The sequence below is a fragment of the Falco punctatus genome, assembly GCF_963210335.1.
Source record: "Falco punctatus genome assembly, chromosome: 8".
NCBI classification, from domain to species: domain Eukaryota; kingdom Metazoa; phylum Chordata; class Aves; order Falconiformes; family Falconidae; genus Falco; species Falco punctatus.
This window is the reverse complement of record NC_137588.1, coordinates 43580800-43594300: the sequence shown is the minus strand read 5'-3', so window position 1 is coordinate 43594300 and position 13501 is coordinate 43580800. Positions and strand designations below refer to the sequence as shown.

Here is a 13501-nt window from a genome sequence, read left to right as displayed (position 1 = left end):
TCTTAAACCCAGAACTGTCTGAAAAGATTCAGCCACTGGAACCGACTCCCCAGGGAGGTGGTCACAGCACCAAGCCCGTCAGATTTCAAGGAGTGTCTGGATGACACTCCGAGTCATATGGTTCAGCATTAGGTAGTCCTGCAAGGAGCTGGGAGTTGGACTGGATGATCCCTGTGGGTCCCTTCCAACACAAGATAGTCTAAGAAGGCAGAGAAGGTACTGGAACCTCATACTAAATAAACAGGAGAAAACTCCTTGAATGAAGGTGCTTACCAAGTGCGCCTCATTTGTCCCCATCTGACTAAAGGAAGCCAGCATAGCCCAAAAATATTAATGTAAGTGTAATTAAACAGCATTTAAACACTACAAATGGAATTTTCAACAGCTGTCAGCAGAGGAAGGATGGCTGTTAGGACTTCCATGCTCTCTGGTGAAACTATTCCAGATCCTGGAATGAGAAGTTTTGCCATAAGTTTTCCTTCCACCCTACCCATTCCAAACTGTCCTTCCAGGAACCCAGGTCCCAGCCCCAGGCTGTCACAGCTATACTTCCTCACATAATCTCAGTGCAACTTTATTCTCCAGCCAGGCTCAGTTTCTCTTACTTCCCTACTCTTCCGAGGAAGCTCTTCTCCCCTTGCTTTCGTACACTACCCCTCTCTTGCTTTCCCAGAACATTTCACTCAGCAGTTCAAGTTTAGTGGAAAAAGACACCGGACCTTCTCACAGCAGGGTCCTGGTCTTCATCAGGAGCATCTAAATAGTACTAAAATTCTTAAGCGCTAACAATTATCAACATTATGCTATACATGCCTTGTTTCCCAGATCCTTCACCTGCCCAAACGTATTACAGTTTCCAAGTCACATGTTTTGTTTACAGTCCAGAATTAAAACTACTTTCAGAAGCCTTTTTTAAAAGCACATGCCAAATAGAAAGTCCACAGCTACCGCAATTAAAGTCATACCAATCTTTGGCTTTCAAAAACCATGCCTTTTAGATCCTTTATTTAATCAAATTTACAACAGACTTGAAATCAAAGCGAAATCCCAAGGTCTCGGCCAAATGTCTTCTCTGGTTGGACTGGTTAAGTTTGCACTGACATGCTTGTAAGGAACTGATGCTCTAAAAATCAAGATGTGTTTCCAACTCCACCTTTCATCAAATAGTAAGCCCATACTGAAAGCAGGTGATGAATTCAAGAACTGATTTCTTTTATCTCTCAGTGATAAACTACTGACCAGGCTACCTGATTGGGTTGGGGTTTTTTTTGTTTGTCCATTTATTCATTTATTTATTTACAAACATAAAACAACACACAGTACACAAACCCAGTAAGCCGACCTACAATACAATGCAGACCGTGGATTTTATTATTACGAAATCCTGCAATTTTCAAGTCATTTCACTTCCTGACGCTGCCCACAGCCAACTAGGGACTGGGTGATGGAGCTCCTTTTGCAAACAGTTTAACTTAGGCCTAAGGAGAACAGAAACAGCAGCAGGCCAGGAAATGCTGCCATCCAGAACCTGAGTCCCAATTACTTCCACGTGCACACTAACTGCAGCCTGCCAGAACTCTGGATCTGAGCACTGACCGGTGCTTCCAAAGGCGGCCAGAGCCGACGCCAGGAAGCTCCAGGAAAAGCAGAGGCACTTGCACATGAACCAAGGGGCAGTTCACAGTACATCTTTGGAGTAAACGTGTCCTCCACGTCACATTCCCTCCTCTGCACTGAGCTGCCTCTTCACCAGGTGAATGAATTCAGCCCTTCCTCCCCTCAGGATGTCTTGGATCAGAAATGATTCCCGAAGAAAGCAGCTGTGCTCAGTGACCCACTGCTGACAATGTCTATTCTTCTCTGCTCTAGGGACCCTGTTCATTGAAGGAAAACAGGACATTTTACAGAGTCCTATGAAGGAACAGTACGGTGACATTTACGCAGCACATCTGTAAAGTAAGGAAAATAACCTACAAGTCCAAGTTTTATCACACTGTATTATACACTCCAAGTATCACTTGTAAATATAAAAAAATTGTGGGCATAGTTTTTAAACTTCCCTGACAATCATTAGAATCATAGTGGTATACTGACATCGGGTTAGAGAATCACTGACCCCACACAAAACAAATAATAATGAATCCTATGTCCTAATGGTTGATAAGCCCACAGTGTCATTTTACAGGCCTATTAATATGCCCATTTTTCACCAGTGTATCTTCATGAGATTTGCCTACTACAATCTTAAAGGAATCTTTAAAGAACAATATTTTTGATGGAAGCACTTAAATATTCATCATGTAGCTTACAAAGATTTCACATAAAACTCAAATTGATATTAAAAGGGTTTTTAAATTACAGTTTATAGTCTTTCAATCCCTTAAGCTTATAAAACGACATATTAGATACTGTTTTGGCTAAGAAAACACACATTTCTACAAAGAAAGGAGTGAAAAAATATTTCAGGTAAGTATACTTTTATGTAGGAACTACAATATCATGAATGAAGTGCCAGATTGAAAAGCTGATTTTACAAATACAACCTCATCTGTTAAAGGATCTGTATAACAAGCTCAGTTCTCTCATTTACTAAGGAAAAGAGGCTCCAAGAGAAAGGGGCTCAGTTACCAAGCCACTAAACAAGATCGTTCCTTCCCACAAAAGCTGACCAGCTTATCAAGTAGAAGCATAAGTCTCGCGACACAAAAGAGTTCTAGCAGATAAAAGCTTACTGGTAAATTCCCAAATAACTGTAAAAGTAATTTTTCACTATTTCTGAAGCCAACGTTTGTCAATCATGACCATGCCTCAGCGTCTACAGCTACATATTCTTTTAATATACATGGACAGCTATAACTACATCCACAGATGCTACTGCAGCATTTGACCAGTGATGACTTCTAATTAGTTTTACAATGAGATTTCAAGAAAGTAATGAAGGATACAGCTAGAACCTTTCCTTAAGTTAAATACAGAAAACATAACCAAAGGTAGAGTTTTCAAAACAAAGGTGAATGTCCTATTACACAACAACAAAGAAACATCCTTAACAACAAAAAAAAAACCAGTTTTAAAATAGAATAGCCTATAATGTACTAGAATCAGAGAAAAAAGACCACCAAAAAAATCCCAAACAAATAACAAAATAGGAACAGAGTTTCAGTCCCAGTGGATAACCACCTCACTGTGTTACTGCCTTGCTAAGTGCTACTTTGCCACTGCAGCCCTTCAGGTTTTACTTTCCTCCTCCCAGACCAGTAACAAAGGGAGAAGTACTCACCTACCTCACTTGACAGTGCTGGCAGTTTTTGGATAAAACGGAACTGGCTTGCCAGCTATTCTTAGTACATGGTGTGTTAAGCTGCTCACGGCAAACAACTCCAGCGGGCTGGCTTCCCTCTTCTCTTCCTCCTCACCGCTAGCAGGTAACTTAGGACTGCACTTCAGGCTTTCAACTTTTTCTGGTCTGCAGTCTCCCTCATGGAGTAAACCCCATTCAGAAAGCACTGGAGAGAGACTGCAGGACTGATGCTAACTATACCACGTTGTCCTTGATAAGGTGGTTTTCTTGTCTTCAATTTGGATCTTCAAATAGCACCCTTCTACTTGGCTCAAAATTCAAGGGCACGCCAAAGTTTTCCGAGACATCCTAGCACTTTGCTCACAAAAGGAAGGATGGGACATTTTGTATGACTGCAAGTGTCATTGCCTAAATATACTGTGGTTTTTTAAATAAACAGTCTCAGATGCTCCATTAAGTCTCTGAAAACTACATTGATTTCTTGCTCATTTTCATGAATACTTCAAGGCTGATGACCGCTTTTAAAGACAAGTTGCAATGCTCTCCATTTCAGCCTCAGGCTCCCCAGGGTAACGCACTGCCCCATCACACTGCAACCAACCCAAAAAAGTGACCTGCTACATCACAGGCCTCCAACCATCGTGCCCCAGGTATGAGCCAGTTCTACAAGAGCACTGAGACATTCCATTATTGGACCTACCTGTTCTTTCAGATTTGCACCTAAAAAGTGCTATATGGTAATATGGTGATAACCTAATTCCTTAGCTAGGAAACACTGGGCAGTAAATGCAATTCATATATGAACATATGTTTGTATCCCTGCCTAGGGACTATGAGCCTAAAAGACCGCTTAGCTACCAACCACCGCCAGGGGGGGCTCTTCCAACGCGAGTTCGTAACAAAAACCCGGGGCGCGGGCCCTGGTGAAACCAGCTAAAAATACATTCCCTTGCAACAAAATCGCATTCTTTAAGGAGACAGTCGTCCAAATCTGCCATTTGTGAGCAGAAGTATAATTAGATGTAGCAAAGCTGAACAACAACAAGGAACCATTCTAGAACAACCAGAACAAGCTGTAGCAGTCACGTCAAATCAGATCAGAAAGGAAGTACCTTCCTTCAGGATGCATTTTTTAACACTTGCACTTCAGGCTGTGCAGGAGACCCCTGACTGAATTTTCTTCATCACAAAGTAACATGGAAATGACTTACAGTACTTGCAAATCTGATAAACACTGGGATTAACTACGAAGATTTGTAAATTTATTTTCATGCACTAATCTAAAATAGAACACGTGAATTAATCCATGGATGAAAAAGGACCCATTTAAATGTGATCTTTATCTGCACAGTGGAAGCTCTTTCCCAAAAGTGTAAGATGGCTGATAAAGGTTCATCTGGGACAGTGTTTTATCGGCAGCAAACAGCAGAGAAGTATCTAAGGGAAAACATACTTCCCTGGTAGACTTTTCCTGACTTGTGTTAAGTGACTTATTGTTTCCTGAATCAGAAGTGGTCACTTTCTGTTTAAAAGTTCTAGATGGATCTTCCTTCCGAGAATTTATCCCAACCCTTTTTAACAGTCTGCACCATCCACACATTAACTCAACATGGCATGAAATAGCAATCATACTGTCTCCTTTCCCCACAAATTGTCTTTCTTCCAGGCAGAAAAATACCAGTCAAATCTATCTATGTAATTTGTCTTCAGAGCCATTCCACACCTTTACTCATTCCTGCAGCCCTTCTCTAGGGCTTTCCTAGCTCTAGAGTAATTTTTAAAGTTGGTATCACTAGAGCTACACCAGTATCTTCCTGTGGTAGATGAACTACAGATTTAATATATTTAATTTTACAATTCCATAACAATACTTTTTTTTAAAATGATCTATTGCTTTCCAAGTAATTTTTAACGCTTTTTTGACTGCAGAAGAGCTAGTTTTCCAAAAGATTATTGTAACTTCTGCACGTCCTTCCTAATCCTCTGAACTGGCTTTCCCTCCCTCAGCATTAAATGAATCTCCATCTGCACTGGTACTGGGGATTGCAGGTGCAAGACCTTGCACTTGGATAGCTTATTGCAAGCAAGAGGAACTGCTTCCCAGTGTTCTCAAGATCAGTGCACAAAACTGAAGCCTTAGGTGAAACCAGTTCTCTTACCCAGTCTAGCCTCAAGTGTCAGGTACGCTGATTAATTTACTAAAAGTTTTAATTTAAGTGTAATTTAAAAACTAACTAAAAGTTCTGTTGCACAGTTATGGAAGACTCAGCAGTCATCTTTGGCATTCACCGATGTCTTTAAAAGCAAAGCTGCTTCCTTCCTCTGTTCAAGCATGACTGTATCAATAATTTAAGTCTGTAAACTTTTAATTCAAGGGCAGCAGCATCCTTCATTCACACCTTAAATTTCAACAACCAATTTTTTTGAAAGTCCTTTATAAATCAGCATTTTAATTCTTTTAGTTGGCCCTCCTAAATCAGAGTACAACCATTACCCCTTTAAGAACCTGAACACTGGTTTAGTTTCACACCTGTACGATTACCAATCCAAGCAATGTTCATTCTAGCTTTATAGTAGAAGAAACTCAACTTACTGTGACAGTTTTTCATTTACTGCTCCCACTCCCCTCCCCCGAGTTGTCCTGCTGACAACTTTTTCCTTGTTCTGTTTGTTTCTGCTCTTTTATCCACCTCTTCCTCAATGAACTGTTCCATTAAGGAAGCTTTTGACTCCAAATGAACTAGTTGCTTTAGTTCTGTGATAATTTTAAGTACCTTAGAAATTTAAGATATAGTTTGTCTCTTCCCTCCTTTTATATTTAGAGTTGAGGACTGAACTGGGGCCAGAAACACTGGTACTCTTCCAAGCTCTACTCAAAGAAAAAGCTCCCCTACCTCCTATGCAAATAATCAAAACACAGTGTCACTCACAGTAAATTGTGTTAATGGGATTGCGCAGCTTTCTGTGTTCCAGCAAAGTTTGCCTTGCTCTCCCATGGTTTTGCCTGCCCAATTGTTACAAGGTTCTAGTGGCTGACCTAGTTGCAGATGGATGAGCAGAAAAGCAGCTATGACCACACATGTGCTGCAGCAAAGATGCCCCTCTCAGCTGTGTACATTTGTCATCATGCCTGTCCATCGTGACAGGAACAACAGAACAGCTAACAGTGCCAGCATACTGGTCTCAGCGTACAGGACTGATCAGCTCAGGCTCAAGCCTGAGCCCCTACCAGGAGAGAGAGGAAACGAGAAGTGGTATGCCAGAGATCAGGACAGCAGTTTCAAAGAGACACCAAAACCAGAAAGTCCTGTGCTGGTCCAGGGGGTCCTCAGGCTAGCAATTTCCAAATTATTTCAAACAGATGCCTCCAACTTGCTAAACATTAAGGTATCTACGCGATTTTCTGAGAGACATGAGTCCAAACCTGAGAAGTGGTAATTACATTATTCATGGAACAAATATGCCTACGATGGAACAAAATTCCCTTAGTCTAAAGGGATACAATGAAAACACCACACTCCCCACAGTACCTCTGTGGCTAATCCATACTGGTAAAAGCATTCTACTCTCTGAGTCATCTGAAGTAGAAAACTACAGAGGTATACAGCATTGACAGAGAAAATAGTTTCAAGCATAACATCCTTTTCCTACCATTGCATTTTTAATTTTAAAAAACCACAAAAAACTAAAAAAAAAAAATAAATCCTGAAGCAACCTAGAAAGTAAAATAACCTTTCAAATTAGCAAATGTTCACATGAATACGCCTGACAAGAAGGAGGGGGGGGCCTGTACTTTTCCATTATTTTAAATTATAAATTAAACAATTTGTCTGGATTTATACACTGCTTCAATGTAATTTTACAAACTGGCCTTATATTTTGTTTGTTGTTGTTGCTGTTTTTCATATGGTACTACTGCTTAATGATACATTAAACTACCAAAATTTACTAATATGTTCAAAATGTTTGCAATACCTTTTGCTTAACAAAGTACAGTGAAAGAATTTGCTTTCTTTCAAGCACCATCTATCTATGAGTGTGCAAGTTTCTAAACAGATAGGAAATTCAGTAAAACACATACATCCATCATTAACTAAATCACTTTTGGTGAAACTAAAATGCTGTTTTTTCAACAGTTTTAGGTGATGGATAACCAGATTGTGAGTGGATGAAGCAATTATAGAAGGAAAAAGTTTGCTCAAGTCCTACTCAAAATGCTGATGCATTTTAAAGGAAGGACAACGTACAGAAATACTTGCTGGTCAGGCAGTAGTGAAGCCAAGCAAAGAGGGAAAATTATATCAAAAAACAAAACCAGAAATTCCCCTCTGAAGGGGGTAATCTGAAAATTAACACCGGCTTGGAAATATGAAGAAAGGGCAATGAAAGCAAAAGCAGTACGAGAAACCTGTCACATAATTTACACTGATGATTTTTTTGTGCTAGACATCACGAACAAGAGTAATTCCATGGAGGAGTCTGAATGTCTGTACTAGTTACACCAAAAATGTAAAATATTTTACAGTGCATTTCTTACTGCAGAATGTTCTTCCATGCATTACAATTATTTAACCAGGAAAAGATATTTTTATTCACTGATCATATAATCATAATTAAGTAGCTATTTTTAAATCAGCAAATACACATGCAGGACTAGATAAATGTAAGGTAGAGTTACAGACAAATTTGCTAGAAAAGTAGAAATATATGAGTATGAAGCCTTCAAATACAGACGTTTTCATTAGTACAACTAACTAATGGCTAACTACAACTTTTGTTTTTTTAATTCATAACTCTGAAACATACTGTCAGGAAGATCTGACTTTTTAATTTACTAACCAAAATTTTTAACTAAAACTACTCAGACTCAATTAACAGTTATGAAAAAGTCTTCATTAAAACCTGGGTAGCATTTAGTGAATATACTCTTTAATCATTACCACTGAGTACACATGCAGTACACTGCTTCAGTCTAGTAGACACTAAATAGAATTTTACTTCAAGGAAATAAGTTATGCAAGATATCTATAGATATATTTCATATAGAGAAGTATATATGACCATCAACATGCCTGGGATAAATGAACAGAACCACAAAACAGAAACAAAGGTAGAATCAATGAATACATGTCAAGGGACATCTCCTCTACTCTATTACAGTTTCAAAGACTTCAAACCTATTAACAATATGATTTACATTGCAAAATATGTTTCTAAGTAGCTGCTTTGTCTTAACAGGACTGAAATTAGAATTTTGTTCTACCACTCGTTAGATAACTTAATCACTACATCTTAACTTCAGAATACTCTCCATGGAATCCTTTCTTATTTCATTCACCATAACCTGTAAAATCTTTAATTCACTATTTATAAGCTACTAAAACAAAGTGCTTTGAAATCAGTACATCAGTATAGTGTCTTTTTTTATTACTCCTGCCCCAGATGCTAGACAGGTAATTTATATTAAAACATCTTCCATCATCTATTTTTTGTTGAAAGTCAAAGCAATAGCACAGATGTTTCCGTGAGCATCCTATCAGCTGGTTACAGATTTGTACAAATTAATGATACATAAATGTCAATGCATTCACAGCACTTCATAATCTTAAATTTTTTTCTTTGACTATATATCACAGTGGAATGACTTTGAAGTCATCACGACCATGGCTTTTCATTCAAAATTTACTGTTACACATTCTTTGCAGGAGAAACTGTGAGCAGCCTATACTCTGCTGATAAAAACGTGTGTGACTAAACTAATCATGGAATGGGAAGGCTGGTAAGATACTATCTCAAATGTACCTAGAATACCGTTAAGTTTTCCCAACAGTAAAAAAACCTAAAGGTTAGACCCTGACCTTCACTTCAGTCTTTGGCAGAAATCCCATTTTCTTCTCCATTACAAGGACTTTAAAAGATAGACTGAAGTTGTTTAGCACACAAATCACTTGTAGTAAGGGACAAAACAAAATACCATTCTGTGGCTCAAAATTTTTACATGAACTGTCAAAACCAATCTGAAATTATTTAAAGATGAAGTGAGATTATTATTTTCAAGTTTTGAAAGGAAAAAATAAATACTGATAGGCAACTTAAACCAAGAACACCTTTTACAAATTGTATTTACTATCCTGTGGCAATTCTTTGAGCAACTTTTTTTCTTTAACTTTATGTAAAATGGGTCATTAATGAAGACATCTCTCAGTGCTGACAAAAACCAACTTTCAACACTCTTTGTTGCTAGACCTCATAAACTTTACAACTAAGAACCTCAAAACTGTTGAGTGTTCCCACAAGCAATAGTAATATGGACAATTTCACTTGACGCTCAAACTTTGACCTGAATGAACCCAAGTGATGCTAGTGTGCTGGAATGATTTACATGTACAGAATGCTGATAAAAAGGGAACCAGATGGAGCACCTTATTTAGCAAAGCTCACACATAAGTACATGGTCATTACTAAGGACACAACCAGTGAAAATTAACAGGTTTCCTGTCACAACTTCAGCAGCAATTTCTCTATTAATACATTTATGTATGTAGATACAAGTAAAATAAATTAATTGTAAAAGCCACAAACAACATTCACTCTTATACAGTCACTAACGTACGCATAGACAAAGGTTTTTGCAGCTGTCTTCCACATAACTGATATACTTATCATAAATAACCAGTTTTAAACATATTCTGACATTTCAATATAGGTATTTGCAATACATATTAAAATAATTCTTTGCCATATGAAATAATATATTCTATTTAACCACCAATCACCTTTTTTCCCCAGGAATATGCAAAAAGCATTCACTACTCTTGTTCTTTCTGCAAAAGATTTAAGATGATTGTATTTGTTACTTTATATAAAAGTGTATCAAAAAACGAGTTAAAGGGCTATAAGATTTTTGTTGTCTGTCAGTTTCATTTTACCTGGAGACTTTTTATTTGATCTCGACTGCATCAGATAGGACTGGCGTGGCAGCAGAGGTGAAGATGGCAGCGACATTGAGACTCCTTTAGCCAAGTTCATTCTATAAGTGTCCTCAGAGACTGGCTGATTGCCAATGGGAAAATCTGCATTGTGGCCAGATGTTGCTATAACCTGCGCGGCATTCTCTGGACAGGAGTCGCCTGCTAAAAATACAGTGTTGTTATCCATTTTGCGATATACCAAAATAAAATGCAAGTATTTAACGCAGAAAAACATATTTGCCAGCAACAATTCAGCATGACTCATCTTACCATGCACCCTCCACTGCAGAATCCAGATAACCACTAGAATAAATACACAAGTAAACAAGATTTTAGTTTACTGTAATAGAGACAGCAAGGGGGAAGTAAAACCCCATTTTCAACAAAGTACTTTTCAGATTTCATTCTTGGAGGTAAAATCAAGTTCCCTATGAAGATAGAAGCATTTTTACAGCTCAAAACATATTTTAGGATCACTGTGATATCCTGAAAGTCAAGAACATCTGAAAATATTGTTTACTGAACTAGTTAAAGGAGGAATTTCATTGGGTTACCACTTCCACTCAAGTGAAAGGTAGATCACTAAAAGGTAAAGGTACACTAAGAGATGGCTGGTATAAGTTTTGTTTCTTCTGTTTTAAAACCAAGAGGTCCAGTGATTTACACTTGTTATGAACAAGCTATTGGTTCACAGCATACTAAGTGGGACAACAAAAGCAGGACATACACTCAAAACAGAGAAATTTCTTGCTGTTGCAGGAAATGCTATTTCAGCTAAATCAAGAATGTATTTTCGAAACAACAGAATAACACATTGCTCACAATAATGATTCAAAGACAGCAGAAATACATGTTGAAAGTGCTAGCTTTTCCTAGACAGATGACAAACAGAGCTGAAAAACAAAGGTTAACAACTAACTACAGCTTTTTTTTTAATATTCAGATTACAGCACTGCTCAATAATTTACATGAACTACTGCTGAAATTCAATTGGTATGACCAAAGATAAAAAACAGCAAAGCAAAACTGATGCAAAGAGGAAAGAGAATGCTAGAACATTTTATTAGACAAGCCCATGTGCAACAAGCAGCATGATTTGAAGTACGGGCACCCAAAGCACAACTAGAAGAAAAGGTAAACAAAGGAGAAGTAATATCTTTTCAAATGTGAATCCCTCGTACCAGGTTTATTTTCTTATAGTCAAGACTTTAGATAAACATGGCTCTACAAGATCTGCATTTCTTATTCGTTCTGTTGTCATTCAATTGTTGCCTTTAATTTTAACAGCTGTTCTCCACTACAGGCAGCATTAACTTCCACACTTGTCAGAAGGAAAAAACCAAACCAAACCTAATGTTCTGAGAAAAGTAAAAACATTTTTGTCAATTTCACTATCACTCTCTTTTTTTAGAAGTATGCATGGAAGATAAGAAAACCAAACATGCCTGAAGATTAAAGTCTAACTCCCTATTTCCAAAGCTGCACGTATTTAAGATAATTTGGGTTTTTTTCTTAGCCATAATTTTTTTCCTCACAAGAACCAGACAAGGACTATGTATAAATGGCCTTGAAGAATGCTATGCTAGATTCAAACTTTTCTTAACATTTCAGAACTGTAAAACTTACTCTCTTATTTTCCTCTGACACCAACTAAACTATCAACTTCCAAAAGTTCTCTTCCGTTCAAACAAAACTCATAGTAACATGTAATAATTTTAAGAAAAAAACCCTCTAGTTTCATCAAGTCAAGATGAAAGTTTAAAAACTCAGTAACTGTAACTTTATATTCTTTTGTGAAGTCCACTGCAACTATTATAGAAGTGTAACTATTGGTTTAAAATCCTGGGACCCAGAAAAGCAGATTCTACATTTTAGCAAGCTTGCTGCAACACACTGTTCTTAATAAAAAAAGTACCGCCTAAGTATATATTTAAAATAAAAAGACTAAATATTTTAGACACTATGATCACATATATGAAAACTTTTTGAGACACCAAGATATCTAAATTACTGAGTTCCCATATACTTTCAGTGAAAATCAAAAAGGCTAAGGATTTTCTTTCTCTCCTCTTCTAGAAATTAAACTTTTGCAACAGCTGGTTTTTAAATACAGATTTAACCTTAGGTATGTTATGATTTATTATTCAGTACAGCACATGTTAGTTTGGTTCATAAATTGCTGAAGAACGCACAGAGAAACTTCTTGCTATATTCCATTTTTTCCTTTGAACATAAGCAAAAAGCAAGGAAGTAGCATGGTAATGCAGCTAACTGCAATTAGAAAATACTACCACTCTTGTTAAGAGGTTTTTTTACTAGATTCGTTGCCAAGGTTGTAATTTGGAATTTGTGTAAATACTCCAGCTGGAATGCTAGTGAGGGGGGTGCAAGAGACAAGAGAATAACAAACAAAAATTACCTCCTCCCCTTTCAGGGTTAGTAACTCCACCTACAATTCCCTTATTTCTGTTTTTCCTTTTACTATGATACAAGCCATCAGTGTTTAATTCACTGTCTTCCTAATAGACTCCTAATTTTTGAACTAATTTTAATTTATCTATCTCTATTGTAAACAAAACATTACACCATGGAAGAGAGCTAGATGGGGCTAAATACACTGCTAGCATAACTCTAATAAATGAATTCAGATTATTTGATCATGACAGTAACTTGAAAGATATGTTACATTCTCTCGCCCCCAGCCCTTTAGCAATTTTTATTATAACAGTATTCTTATTATTATTGTATTTTCCTGACAACACTGCAGATACTGTGGGGAGAGGTACAAAAGATCAGGCTCTCATGACTCTGATTATGAGAGCAGTATGACTTAAAAAAACAAAAATCCAAAACATGTATCACAGAAATTCTCCTTTTCAATCACTTATTTTCCTAATTTTACAATAAGCTTTTGCCTACTGTCATCACATACCCACGCAATAGCTCTTTAGAGCAAGAAATCACACCTTGAAAAAGCCCAACGACACTGGCTTCAACCTATGAGAACATCATATCCTCAGTGATGTCAGAACATATTTAAACAGTAATGTAATCTACTGAAGCAGTAAAAAAAAAGCATGTTATAAATTGAAAATGGTTAGGATACTATGGAATAGCAGACAGCTATGAGACACAAATCATTCCAAGAAAGCAGAAACTGCAGTTGCTCCTCCCAGACCTTTCTGAAGAACTGTTAACTAAATGCAATCCTAGCTAACAGGCCAATCCC

At 37.4% G+C, this 13501-nt stretch overlaps 1 protein-coding gene across 5 annotated transcripts in view; it reads right to left on the bottom strand.

Moving 5' to 3' along the window:
* The window catches only part of TANC1 (tetratricopeptide repeat, ankyrin repeat and coiled-coil containing 1), a 95366-nt gene that overhangs the window by 46413 nt on the left and 35452 nt on the right, over positions 1-13501 (bottom strand). For 3 of the 5 annotated variants that reach the window (XM_080398667.1, XM_080398669.1, XM_080398670.1), the window contains one exon: positions 10231-10434. In XM_080398667.1, the coding sequence (XP_080254793.1) occupies positions 10231-10434 (204 nt within the window). The remainder of the gene's footprint in view (positions 1-10230; positions 10435-13501) is intronic. The other 2 variants (XM_080398668.1, XM_080398671.1) reach the window with 1 other exon arrangement.